The sequence below is a fragment of the Tetrahymena thermophila genome (assembly GCF_000189635.1).
Source record: "Tetrahymena thermophila SB210 genomic scaffold scf_8254688, whole genome shotgun sequence".
NCBI lineage: Eukaryota > Ciliophora > Oligohymenophorea > Hymenostomatida > Tetrahymenidae > Tetrahymena > Tetrahymena thermophila.
Window position 1 is genome coordinate 725,112 of NW_002476454.1, and position 14,427 is coordinate 739,538.

The 14,427-nt window shown below is 22.4% G+C and overlaps 4 protein-coding genes across 4 annotated transcripts; 2 read left to right on the forward strand and 2 right to left on the reverse strand. All coding sequences in view use genetic code 6, as the record gives it.

Annotated features, from left to right (window-relative positions):
* Window positions 1-142: 142 nt before the first annotated feature.
* Window positions 143-4,518, forward strand: TTHERM_00293350 (3',5'-cyclic-nucleotide phosphodiesterase; the record flags this gene model as incomplete). Its single annotated transcript, XM_001013067.3, has 15 exons — window positions 143-333; window positions 525-612; window positions 743-934; window positions 1,510-1,919; window positions 1,974-2,130; window positions 2,189-2,352; window positions 2,414-2,659; window positions 2,716-2,893; window positions 2,955-3,016; window positions 3,074-3,174; window positions 3,234-3,479; window positions 3,565-3,743; window positions 3,806-4,010; window positions 4,063-4,193; window positions 4,243-4,518. 15 exons carry the CDS (start codon window positions 143-145, stop codon window positions 4,516-4,518), a joined length of 2,826 nt encoding a protein of 941 aa, XP_001013067.3.
* Window positions 4,519-5,723: 1,205 nt separating this feature from the next.
* Window positions 5,724-6,608, forward strand: TTHERM_000293329 (transmembrane protein, putative; the record flags this gene model as incomplete). The annotated part of the gene is made up of 1 exon (XM_012796916.1): window positions 5,724-6,608. One exon carries the CDS (start codon window positions 5,724-5,726, stop codon window positions 6,606-6,608), a length of 885 nt encoding a protein of 294 aa, XP_012652370.1.
* A 529-nt stretch (window positions 6,609-7,137) lies between these two features.
* TTHERM_00293330 (hypothetical protein) lies at window positions 7,138-10,334 on the reverse strand (the record flags this gene model as incomplete). Its single annotated transcript, XM_001013065.3, has 8 exons — window positions 9,812-10,334; window positions 9,123-9,506; window positions 8,353-8,491; window positions 8,097-8,242; window positions 7,564-7,925; window positions 7,441-7,502; window positions 7,288-7,384; window positions 7,138-7,233 (listed from the first exon to the last, which is right to left on the reverse strand). The coding sequence occupies exons 1-8, from the start codon at window positions 10,056-10,058 to the stop codon at window positions 7,138-7,140; spliced, it is 1,533 nt and encodes a 510-aa protein (XP_001013065.2). The 5' UTR covers window positions 10,059-10,334.
* A 1,909-nt stretch (window positions 10,335-12,243) lies between these two features.
* Window positions 12,244-14,356, reverse strand: TTHERM_00293310 (Serine/Threonine kinase domain protein; the record flags this gene model as incomplete). Its single annotated transcript, XM_001013063.2, has 4 exons — window positions 12,244-12,571; window positions 12,660-13,089; window positions 13,191-13,444; window positions 13,716-14,356. 4 exons carry the CDS (start codon window positions 14,354-14,356, stop codon window positions 12,244-12,246), a joined length of 1,653 nt encoding a protein of 550 aa, XP_001013063.2.
* Between the last annotated feature and the right edge of the window lie 71 nt (window positions 14,357-14,427).

Below are 14,427 nucleotides of genomic sequence, written 5' to 3' on the forward strand. Positions count from 1 at the left end.
TATTATTTTATTGTAAAAAACAAGTAGCAAGAAACAATCAAACAAACAAACAAAACATAAATAAATAAATAAACAAAGAAGAAAGGTATAACAAAAAACTAACCTTTTTACAAGAAAAAATTCTTAATTATATAGAGTTTATATGAGCAATAATAAATCAAATAAGTAGATTATGTTGGATCTACTGAGGTAATCCAACAAGCAATTAGACTTGATACCTAACAGTAATCTCGAATTAACATTGGAAGAATTAAGCGAGCTCAATTAGATTAAAAATAAGCTGAACACACTGAAGATAATAAACGATTTCTATCCTTAAAAGAAGAAGCACATGTAATATATGATATTTATTAACTAAAGAATATAAATAATGTTTTAAACTTTTTCTTAAGTTGTTGAAAGTAATTAAAAGCATTTAAAGCGAGGAAATCAATTTAAAAACTTTCAGTAGCTAATAGCAGAAAAAACAGATGATAGCCTATCAATGCTTAATTCTCTAATTTGTTTTTTTTTTAAAATAATAGAAATGGTTCAGTTTAAAATGGAATACATTTGCACAATATGGAGCAGAATTTATTTAACGACTTAGAAGAAAGGATATAGGCTTTCAAGGTATGGCATTGAATAATTAAATTAACAAATTGCTAAGAATTGTGAGAAAATACATTTAAGAATCAACACAAATTTACATATTGAATATTTACAATAATAAATCTTAAGCATTTTTTTTATAAACTTATAGCAAAAAATAAGATCAATAGATAAATATCGAATCTATATACTAAATTAAAAAGCGCTGACAAAAGAGAGATCCCTTTATTTACTAAGAAGCCTAATAAACATGGCTTTCTAATCGTCAAACTTATCGATTATCTATAACTCTAAAAAGAACTAAGAATAGGTTCATTTATTTACTACGACTGAACACTTCAATGTAACTGCAGTTTATTTAGCATTATAAATTTTTGATTATTTTTTTATCAAATCTTCAATAGCGAGTGTGTGTTACACCTAAGCTCTTTCTTTTTTTTTAGTACGCAAGAAAAATTTTGATTATTAAATAATCACATTATATAACTTATTTTCTTAATTTTATTTTTCTTTAATTATGAGCGCAAAATAATTTATAAAAATTACAAATCAAAAATCTTCAAATTAATTAACACTAATTGATTGATTTTTTTCAAATTGAATAAATTATCAAGCCAAAACATTTTCACAATGCTCTTTTTATAAAATATTTACTGAAAGTATTCTAATCTATTAAATTTGCCAGTAACAAAATTCTCATTCAAGTATTTTAACTGAGCTCATTCACTTTACATTTTTAATTAAACCTGAAAGAAAATATCTTGCTTAACCTTTTATATCCTAATTAAATAAGATATTGCAAATTAATTATTATTTATTTATTAGCTTTAATGTAGTTAGATAAAAAAATTTGAATATTAATAAAATAAATAATATCTAATTGTTAATTTTTACATTTATTTTTTATATAAAAAATAGATTCCAAACGATGACTTAAAAAAAATTTCTTGTGAATTAAAAGCTTTTTTAACAGGAGAAAATAAAAAAGAAATAATTGAAAACTCAAACGAAAGACCAGATTTAGAATGCTTTTCATAATATTTTGGAAACAAAAAATACTTTTTCTTAAAATTAAACAATTCAAATTTTTTCATATTTGAAATGGAATCTATCTTATTTTCATACTTCCTTAAGCTACCCTTCAAGAGCTGCTTTTTGATATTTAATTTTATGATAGACATTGTCAATGATATTTAAAACTCTAAAATTGTTAAAGAAAACCTCCTTTCAATTCTTCACATGACTAAATTTTAGTATCTAAGATTTTCTTATGAAATTTTGAAATCTATTATGTGTGAACTCATCAGATATCATCTGCAGTCAGATTGGTAAAATAATTAGTTCTGATTATCAGCATTTTATCTAGTTTAATAAATATATAGTGACATTTTAAATAATGGAGATTCTGATAGTGAAAATTAGTGGGATATCATCACTGACCAAGATAAAATCTATATACCAATAGGAGATTCTAAATTTGTTTAGTTTATTTTATGCATTAAAAGCTTTAAATTGAATCTGTTTACTTTTGTTGAAAGAGTAAATAATTTAAAAATCCATTTCGTTAAATTAACTTAAATTTAAATATTTCTCAAAGCTAACAAAGTAATGGAGATATTTTATAAGTATGGTTTCAAATTTCAGTTCAAAAGAATATACGATGGAAATTATTGATTCTAAGAACTAAAATAGTCTTTTCTTTTTATTTGACAAAAAGAGATAGCTCATTTATTAGCCTCATCCTATTCCCATTGAATTTGAGTAATGATTTTATTTGTAAATACTCAAAAATTAAAGTTTATAAAAATAATTATCAATTTAGTCTTTTTCATATTCCTGATAATTATCAACTTGGCGAATAGCTCCTTCTAGATGATTTGATTTTCGAAGAAGAAAATAAGAGACTGATTGGTAAAGTTATTGATGAGCTAGAGCTTGGAGAGAAAAACTTTGGAAATGTAGATCAAAAATAATATCAAATTGATATAATCCCTCTGAGAAACTAATTTAATTAAATTGATTCCTATTTGATACTGACAGAGGATAAAAAGTAAGGGCATTAGAATTTGTAAATTCTAAATAATTTTTTACTGTGAGATTAAACCAATCAATATATACAAATAGGAATTAAGATGAAAAAGCAAAAACTGGAAAAAGTAGGAAAAACATCTATTAAGAAATAGAAAAGTATTGCTAAAATTTGATAGAGCATTATAGCTTGTAGGAAAACTTTACTCCTTAAGATTTGATGAATTTTTTGAAGGACAAATCAATAGAATATAAGATTTCAACATAACTCGATGTAGTATATTATAGATTTATTTTTTGGTTTTCTTAATTTTGAGTTTTTGTACAAAAAATAGATAACTGAAGAACAGTACAAGGATTCTTACGTAGTTGAGTATTATCACACTGATTTGCCTATGTAATTATTTACATTAATATATTTATTTTACAACAAATTAAAATCTATTTTTTTTAGAAAATTTAAGCCAAGAATGCTTACCTTGATACCTAAATTTTAAGAGAGCATTACTAGATAAGGTAGTTTTTCTTCCTTGTAGCACCAAACAATAGTAAATGGTAATTCAACTTAAATAAAAAAAAAACTAAAATACTAAATTTATTTAAATTGTAAATAGTACCAAAAGAACTATTTAAAGTAAACGATATGGATGTAGATGAACTTTCTCATTGGGACTTCCCATATAACTAAGTTTCCACAACTGAAGATAAGCTTAGATACGCTTGGTCTATGTTCCATCTAGCTGGTTTTATGGATAAATTAAAGATAGATAAAGAAGTTTTCTTAAAATTTTTACAATTATTACAGCATAAATATGATAAAAGACAAAACCCATTCCACAATTTCTAGCACGCTATAGCTGGTATACTTACTATTATAATTATTAATTTAGATTCAAATTATAATAAATTTTAACTTATTATTTAATATAAATCATTAATAAATAGTATCTCATGCAACTTACTTCTTTATTAATGCTAAGTTCTTAGCAAGGTATTTAGACTATTTAGAGTAGTTCACTCTTCTCTTTTCTTCTTTAGGTCATGATGTATCACATACAGGTAGGACTAACGCCTTTGAAGTTGCTACACTCTCAAAATTAGCTATTAAATTTAATGATGAATCAGTAATTAATTTCAACTTATAAAAATATGATTATTTATTTAACTTAAATATTTAAATAAAAAGGTTTTAGAAAATCATCACTCATCCACACTATTTAAAATAATTTAAAAACATAACATATTTGAATAACTTTCAAACGAAGATGTTAAAAATATCAGAAAATATTGCATTTCAAACATCTTATCTACAGATATGAAAAAGCATTAAGAATTAACCAAGCAATTTGAAATAAAACTCACCTATCTTAAATAGGAAGGAACTGACTTGAGTAACATTATTTTTCTTAAAATTTATATCAATTTATATGAATATAAATTTAGTAAAAAGCGAAGCAGATAAAAAGTTGATGTGTGGCTTTTTAGTCCATGTTGCAGATCTTACAGGTCCTACAAAGTGTTTTGAACTTGCAAAAGAATGGAGTATGAGAATATGCAAAGAATTCACTCTTTAAGTAAATTTTTAAAAGTTAATATTTTGAGATTTGCTAAATTAAAAAATAGGTACAAGAAGAAGAGCATTTAGGATTACCAGTGACACCTTACCTAGTAGGTTTAGAATCTATGGAGATAATATCTAAACAAGAAGGAAACTTTGCCAAAATAATTGTACTACCTCTGTATAGTGTATTATCTGAATTTGCAGGACCAGAATTTAAGTAAATGGTCAAAAACTGTGAAAATAATATATCTTAATGGGAAAAAATACATTAAGAAGAAAAATAAAAAAAAGAAACAATACTCACGGAATCAATAAATAATGTAAATGGAACTAAGTGAAAACTTATACTAACCAAGCTCTTTATATCTCTCTCATTCTTTAAAAATATAACAATTAGCGAAAAAAGTATAGATAGAGAGGATATTTATAAAAATTATTTTACCTTTCTTATTAACTAACTTATTTGCTAATTAAGTTTAATAATATATTAGAAAAAATATATTCAAAAATGCTGTATATCAATAAATAAATCAATCAATCAATCACTTCAAAAGTTTACGTTATTTAATACCTATCCGAGCTTAATTTAGTTATTATAATTAATATGAAATTCGCTTACTTGTCTTGGTAAATTGCAATAAACTCCAAAACATTAGTCAGCTATCATCAATCAATCAATAATACAACAAAAAATAAATAAGTAAATAAATAAATAAACAACAAATAAATCTTTCTTCTTTATGAAAAATTTTTTGCCTAAAATAATAAATAATAAAAATAATAATAATTTTCCTTTTTCGTTTTAAAAGTATGAAAACCATACAAACAAATATCACCTATAATTATCAAATTTAAAATATTAATTTTGTAAATGGAATTTTTGTTTATCTTTGAGATCCATGTAAGCATTTATTGTGTTCTTAAACCACAACATTTTTTCCTTATTTTTTATGAGATGTTTATTTTAATTTTAATTATTTAAATCTAAATTCTTTTTTTAATTTTAAAGTTTTGAGAAAATTAATAGAACATTTCAAAAATAATTTACAAAACAAGAAAATATATAAATAATTCAATATGAAACATTCATTCTAAAATCATTTAAAAGCTTTTTAGTTTTAAAGTAAGAAATCAATTTGTAATTCATTGAATTTATCATCAAAGATATTATTATAGTGCTGTATAAATTTTTCAAACTGTTACTAACTATAACTGAGGTTTTTATTTCCAAAAAATAAGCTGATGATGCTTGTTGTGACGGGATGAGAAATTGAATATTTTTCTTTAAATTAATCATAATTACTTTAATTAAAAATTGTTGATTTCTTATCTTCAAGAATTAAATACTATATTGTTCTACACGCGCAAAATAACTCATTGAAAAAAATAGTGTCTATATCAAGCATTTAATCTTAATACACCATTTCAATTATAGATTTATGGCAGTAAGCCTTCGTGTAGTAGTTACAATAATCAAAGGTATTGTAAGAAGAAGCTCCAAAATCTAATAATATTAGCTCTAATTTATTATTCCTAATTCCAAATGCAGTGTTCTGAGGTTTAATATCGCCATGTATTAAGTTAGTTTTAATTAATCCTACAATTCTGTTCATTAATCTTATTAAGAGAGAAGCCATAAACTAATCGTTCTTTAAATACATATTATTTGGTATTAAACAAAAGTCTTCTAAGGTACAAATACAAAATTCCATGCAAATTACTTAATTTTAAAAATCAGCATAGATAAATTTTGGCTGATATTCATAACATAACTGTTAAACTATCATAACCTCTCTCTTAAATTAATCACTATCGTCAATATATTTTAGTGCTACTGGAATAAACTATTTTGTTAATTAGTTTTAGCAAATATAAGCATCTTAATATTAAAGTTGCATCAAATCCAAACAAACCTTCCCTTAGGATCCTTATCCAACCAATTAAGACCAACCTAGTAGTTAGAGGTTTGGTCTTTTTTATTAACTTAATAGAAGCCATTGAAATAATATTTATTATGATTTTATATAATTTTTAGGATCAGCAAATTGTTAAACTATATTTTAAGTTTATCTAAAATAAAAATCTTTCACCTCTGGTTCATTTATATTATTCTATGAAGTTATACTGCCTCCTAGAGTTGTAGCTCGTGAGTTAAAATTTGTTGTGCTCTATTATGTGGTATAAAAAGAGTTTGCTTTTTCTTGAAATGAAAATTTTTTATCTTATTTAATTAGCTCAATTGTAATTTGTTCATATTCCTCCTCTTCTTAAATTCTGTATTATACCATGTTAGTATTAGGAATTAATTTTACAAATGATTCGCTCATATCCATTTTTAATTTAGATTTCATCATAGAATTCATACACAACATTAATACTTTCGTAATTAAATAAAAGAAAATAGATTATTCAAATAAATAAAATCTGAAGTTAAATTTTGAGAAAAGAGCTGATTATTCCCTACACACACAGAGATATTAATATTACTTCAAAATATTCAGATATTAAAATACTATCAAAAATCTGATAAAATGAATTATTTATTATTAATAATTAATAATTTAAAAATGAAAATGTAAAAGATAAAAGCAATTTTAATATTCTAAAAACTGAGAAATTATTTATTTATTTAGTAAATAAAAGTATTCTTGTAAAATAGATAAATAAATAAATTGATAGATAGATAGATAAATGCAAAAAACAAAATAATTGATGTATTAATCAGTTTTTTTATTTTTATCAGTAAGTAAGTAATTGATTGATTACTAATTTTAGTATTTTTTATAAGTTTATTACTCATTTTTAATTTTGAGATAGATTAGATAGATAGATAAATTGATAGACAGATTAATTTAAACATGCCATTTAAATATTGTTAATTACTACTTAGTAAACTTAATTTAATTAATTTTTAGAAAATCATATTAATTTAAAATAAATCTAATTTTGCTATTTTTTCATTCTTATATATTCTCTTAAGCTTTTTAAACTATGTTTTCATCCCAGCTATCAGCCATTTTATTTCTTACTCTTTGTACGAATAACCTAATAATCTGTTTTTATATTTTTTAATATTTCTATTCAATCATCTTAAAAAAATTAATTACAGTTTCATCGTCATTGTTTGAGTCTTTATTTTCTTCTAAGATTTGGTTCCATTAAAAGATTAAAGTTTAGAAGAAGACTTGAGTAGGAATGATCAAACTTTTAGATAAATAAAAACATTTAACATCCTTAAAATATCAAAATTAGTTTTTTACTTTTCACTCCATTTATTTCCAAGATTTTGTTTGGTTTTTTCCAAAAAATCTTTGAATTGAATCTATTTTTTTTTAAATAATTAATTAAATCTCTTTTTCTAATTTATAAAATAATAAATTTACATTAGTGTAATTATTAGATTTAAAAAGAATATATGTTTCCATTAACTGATTATAAAATTCTTAGGCTGGTTATAAAAATCTAATCTTCATATTATTTGCATATTCTTATATATCATTGTATTTAAGTTCAATTATATTTGTAACAAATCCTCTAGCTACTTGCCATTATTTATTTGTATTATTTACTATATTTTACAAATAATTTTATGCGAACTTCACTACAGCACCATTAAGAGCCTTTTCTGATATTTTCTTAAGTGTGACTTCTTATGGCTGCTACTACTATTGTTGCTACTACTAATCACTCAATTTATCTTCAGCTATGGTCAGTTATTTCATTTTCTCCAATAACATTTCTTCTTCTATTTTTAATAAACAGTCAATTATAGTTCATATATGCTAAAACATACAAAAGCTCAAAACAAATAATTAATTAATTTATCTTTTTGCAAGTAAGAAAGAATTAGAAATTTTCTTTTTTTTTTCTTTCTTAGTTGAGGTTAAGAAATAAAAAGTTAAGCAATTTAATTTACCATTATGAATATTTTTTTAAAAGTTAGAAAAAGATCTAAATTAGCTTTCACTGAGCTCACTTATTTTATTGATAGGTTGGTCTTACTTTTAAGAACCAAAATATCCTGTAATCTTTTATGAAACAACCATAATTGGCTTAATAATCCTGTTTGAGTTTAGATTAAAAAATCTTTAATATAAATAATAAAACTGCAAAAAATAAATAAATAAGTATATAGATAGATATATAAATAGATAAATTATTTGATTGTTTACTTTTTTTTGTAGTCATCAATTACTTATTTAAATGAGTCAGAGCGATTTCTTTTTTTAACTGGATTTCTAAGTATGTAATTCCATGTTTCAATTGCACTTAAAAAGAAGCCATGTAGCACAGCTTTGTATGTCATAGATTCTATATTGTGTTTAGAAAAAATAAATATATTTTAAAATTAGGCTTTCAAGTTGTAAAGTTATAATATTTAATGAAAAGTAAATATAAGTGAAAAGGATATTTGTATTTTTCTCAAAAATTAATACAAGAAAAAAAACATATTTTTCATCTGTTCTCTCTTATGCGTGTAAAAAAAAGATAAATTTCTTTTAATTGGTTATTACGTCACAATAAACCAAATAAAAGTAGTTGAAATGCAATTTCCCCCCACTAATTGATTGATTGATTAATTTTATGATTTATTCTGTATGTAAAATAAAATTGACAATAACTATTTTAGGATAGATAGATAGTAAATGCTAACTACAATAGAATATATTCTTCTATTATGATTTAGTTGCTTCCACTTTTTTCTGAAATCTTTTTATGATTTTTTAAAAAACTTATTTGTTTAAATTGATCATTTTTACAATTGTTTTAAATGTTTAAGCTTGATATCAATCACGACTTCAGTCACAAAAAGAATTTTTATTTTTGAGATTATACGAAGTTGATTAATTCTAACGAAATACTTGGATTGCCTAATAAGAAAACTAGCAAAATCAAATATTAATCTAAATTATTTCTTTTTAAAAGTTAAACAATTTTTTACCCATTTTAAAATCTGCAAAAAAGGATGAAAATTTTTTGCTGAATTCTTCAAACATCTCATTCTCTTCAAACATAGAAAAATTAATTTCTTATAGCTTTGATTATTCTGCTTCTTCTAACACTTATTAATTTTATTATTATTATTACTATTATTCTTGTTATTGTTGTTGTGATTGTTAACCATCTTCAACACTCATTTCAGATTCTTTTCTTACAACTTTTTCTTCTTAAATAGAATTTCTTCTTTCTTTATTAAATTGACGTCTCATTTAAAGCCATATTTCTAAACATGCCTCAAAAATATATTAACTATCTAAAAAATATTTTTTGCCCTAAGGATCCTACTTGTAGCAAACTTGATTAGCGTATATTACCCAGTCAGGACCTATTAAGATTTAAAATAAATGCAATTAGTTAAATAGCTGACCAAAATTAATATAAAATAAAAAAAAACAAAAGTATTTAACACTCTCTTAAGATTTTATGTGATTCAAAAAAATTCTGAAAATATAAAGTAAAATTTTGCTATCACTTTAAAAAAATGGCTAGATAAAATAATTTTAAAAGTGTTATAATTTTCTTTGTGTTTTGAGATTATTTTTGAGTCTAAAAAGCAAATAATTTAACAGGTGGCAAAATACATTTTTTTTCGCAAAATATCCAATAATATTCTTAATTAATAAAGCTTACCTAAGTAGTGTTGAAGTTTTTTGATAAACCTTCTATATTTTAAAAATGCAGCGTTCTATTCGTTTTCAAATAAATCGAAGGAAGAATAGTAATATGTCAAAGAATTAGAAGATCCAAATCCATTTGAACCATCTAAATTATTATTTTATTTCGAAGCTGTAGAATTTTCATTTGTTGAAAGTTAATCAGAATTGTCCTAATTATATATTTGTTAAGATTGTTTATCTGTAGATAGTTCTTCCTCCATTTAATTTATATTTTGTTCAACTTTTTTTCTGTATTATCTTTACTCCTAAATGGATTACACTAAAAAGCTGTAGTTTTAAAACTTTTCCCTTAAATAATCTTTATTACTGACTTTGAAAATACCAAACTTTAGTGAATTTTTTTGCTATTCTAGCCAATTTTGTTGTAAAAATATTTATTAAATAGCTAAGACTTTAATTTATTATTAATTATTAATATGAATTAGCAAGAAGTTTATTTATTACTTTGATTTATATATTTCTTATTTTATTTTTTGATTTAACAAACAAACAAAAAAATACATAAACAACTAAATGAATCAATGAATGAATATACTCTTTAATTAATTTACTTTCTTTATTTTTCTATTAAGAAATTTTTGATGTCTTCATTAGCATGATTTTACTTGATTGAAATATTATAAATTTCACTCTGTATTTACAATTTAAAGAATGACTATTATTTATCAATTTTAAGACGTAATCGATTACGCACTAAAAAATTAGAATCTAATCATGGATTGCTTTAGGTTGGTCATATTATATAAAAACAAAACATTTAAATTACAAAATAAACGATTTCTCATCAATTAAATTCACCAAATTAATCTTATTTCAAGCATTTTCATTTAAAAGAACGTACACTTCGTCATTATTTGCTGACATTTTAAATAATATATTTGTTCTCATTTAATAATAAAACAATTTTGAATATTTAAAACATATCAAATTTAAGCTGCAATCCGTATTAAAATTTATGTATTAATTAAAATATTCTTACATTTTATTTTCTGCTAAATTTTGCATAAAATTTAATGATGATCACACATAAAAGTATCCAAAAAATATGAAACCCCACTTTAAATAATTGAAATTCCATTAAATTTATGAATTTCAATTAATCTGTTTACGTAATTTATTATTTCGTCATAAACATTTTATTGAATGTCAAAAACTAGTGAATTTATAAATAAGTTAAGCCTATTATAAACTTAACTCAATTCAAATAACTTAACTAATTATTTAATTATACTACTAATCTAAAAACTACAACAAATAAATAAAATATTTAAAAAACAGACATCTTAAAAATCTAATTTTTAAATTAATTTTCATACTTTGATTATTAATTATTATCACAATATATAAATTATGTGTGTTTAGTTTTAAATTATTTCTATTTATTTAAATAGCAATCAAGATTTAAAAAAAATCTAATTAAATTTAAGTGGTAGTTTATTTAATTTAATTTTTAAATAATTCATTCATTAATTAATTAAAAGTAGCTTATTTCAGATTTGTATTTTGTTAGTATAAAATATTCAAATCAAACATTTCTAAATTTAAAAAAAATAAACTGATAAAAAAAATACCTAGACAATTTGTATTTGTTTTATATTTAATAGAAAAAAATATGAAAAGATAGTTATTTTAGAGAAATAAAGCATTAACTTCAAAATAATATATTTTAGTTGGGTGGATAAATTTATCAATCATTTTATTTACTAATTTAAAAATAAGAATTCCACAATTTAAGATATCCTTTGATAAAAGAAATAAAAAGATATTTTTACTATCAGATTTTTATAAAAAACTACTTAAAATTCTTTCGATAAAGATAAAAAAATCTTATTAATAATCTTTAAATCTGAATACGAGAAAATTTTCTTTTATATAACTAAAATAAATTTGAAAAAAATATATTTAATTTATATTTTAAACAAATTAATCCATCTTATTGTTTGTTTATTTAAAAATATATAAATGAAATTTAGAATAAATAATTAATAGATGGGCTACTTACATAAAGATTAGATTATAATTAGGTATATAACATATGAGATTCCATAAGTGCATTATTATTGCTTAAATAATTAATATTAATATATTTTTTTTGTTTAAATTTATCTATAAATTTATTATTTTTAAAAATTGTTTTGGAGTTTTCAAAATTAGTATTTGTTTAGTTTAGTTAATTTTGTTTACTGAAGATTGTTAGTTTTTTATTTATTAATAATTAAAGTTAGTATGAATTATAATTTATTTTATTTTTGTAATTCTAGCTTTACTTTCTTTTTAATTGAATATATTTAGTAAGATTTTAGTTCATTTTTATATAAGATGTATTTTTACTTTAATTAAGAACGTTTGGTTTGGTTGGTTTAAATTTATCTTAATTTTTCATTTTCAAAGAAGCTTCGACATAGCCATGTCATGCCTGTATTTAGAAGGAACTTTTGAAAATATATTACTATTTAGGGTTCTCATTTTTTAATTTAAAGTTTCAAATCCATTATTATTTTCCTCATATATTCTACTAGAATTATTCGGACCGTTTTCACCTCTTCTATAAAATAAATCTTATCTACTACTAACTTCAACTATTTCACTTGACCTTTCTTAAATTGTTGATAATGTAGGCATTCCATAAAAATTATTTCTCATTCTTCCATCTTCTCCTCTATTCTTCATGTTAATAAACCAAGTGTGGTTAATCAGTTAAAAAGCGTTTGCCCTTTAAAAAATATAATTTTATTAAAGAAAATATATAATAAAAAGACAATAAATATATTTATCTAAAATTATGTAAATCTAAGTATTACCTTTAGCTAGGATCTTTATTTAACATTTTTTTTAAAAGGTCAATAGCAGATGATGTGCATTTTATAGCACAATCATTTGAAGTAAAATCAATCTCACATTATTCATTTAGCTATAATATTTAGTCAACTGTGGGAGCATCAAAAGGCATCTTCCCAAACATCAAAATGTAAAAAACTATTCCTAAAGAGAAAATATCTATTTTTTAATCATAATGTTTAGATTTAAATATCTCAGGAGCTATAAAACCAGCAGTGCCACATTTTTTATATGTTTATTTGCCTTTTGGATCTACAAAATCTGCCATATAAAAATTAGTTAAGCATACATCAGTGATATTTTGTGAATTTCTAAATTGAATGTTTTCCAACTTTATATCTCTATGAAAGATTCCTTTTGAATGCATATGGTGTAATCCTTACAGCAATCTCCCTATTTATTTGTAACAAATAATATGAACAAATTCTTCTAAATAAAAATTAAATTAAGCTTTAAGAAAAAAATAATAAATAATTAAATAAATAAATAAATACACATAATTTCTGAAATAGTCTTTTCGTCTAAAATTAAACAGTCACTAAGTTTTGATTTCATATCTTTGCCTTAAAAAAGTTCAGTAATTAAATAAATATTATTTTCATCTTCATATATTTCATATAGCCTGCAAAGGAAAGGATTATCCAATTTTCGTAAAATTTATATTTCTTTTAATAAGGCTTATTTATTAGAATCCGAAAGAGAATATTTTTCTACCACTCTAACACAATACTGACTGGAGTCGCTATATCTAATTAATTCATAATAAATAAATATTTATTTTCTAATTAAAAATCAATTTTTATAAAATTATTGGCTTTCTTTCTTTCTTTCTTTCTTTCTTTTTATTTATTATTTTCTTTCTATGGTTTGTTTGTTTGTTTGTTTAAAATGAAATACCCAAATTATAATAACATTTTTTAATCAAATATCAAATTTATTTTAAATAGAATTTTTGCTAATTAGTTAATTATTTTCTTTAGATTATGCTTAATTTTGTGGTAAAAATCTAATGCAAATACCTAAAACATTTGAAGAATTATGTCGAATTAGGCATTAAAGTTTATATTTTAAGCTTTGTTAGGCATTTATATTTCTTTGTAAATTTAGGTAGAATACAAAATCTTTTTATTTCGTCATGCCACTTATTAAAAGTGTCAGAGTTTTCTGTAAATAGCTCACTTTTGTGCTCTCCCCTCTACAATCTTATACCATATTTGTAATTGCTGTACGAATTATCTGAATACTTTATTTTCTTTAAAAAGCAGGAATTTATAGGTATATATTCTGCAACTACCCCTTCTTCTGGTTAGTTTGGTTATTATATTGATTAGTTGCTATTTGGAGTTTGAGTTTAATTATTTGCATCTGGATTCTTTGCTTACATGGCTGCTTGGTCCTTTTTAGCATCCGCATTGTTCGTTTTTAGCTGTGTTAAATCAAATCTTATTAATTTATCAGAATACAACTCAAAGTGATAGGCTGTCCATTTCTTATGCTTTCCTGCTTTTTAATAGAGTCTACCTTAAAAAATAATTTAATCTTCATCAGGTTTATCACCATCATTTAATTTAATCCAAAATTCTTGTGGATTATAAAAATCGTCGTAAAAGAATGAATCATCAGTTTCTCTGTATTGTTTTTGGTAAACACCACCTTTCATTATTTATTTGATATTTTTTACTATTCTATTTAGAAAAAATGATAATTTAGTCTCTTTTCAATGATAATTTC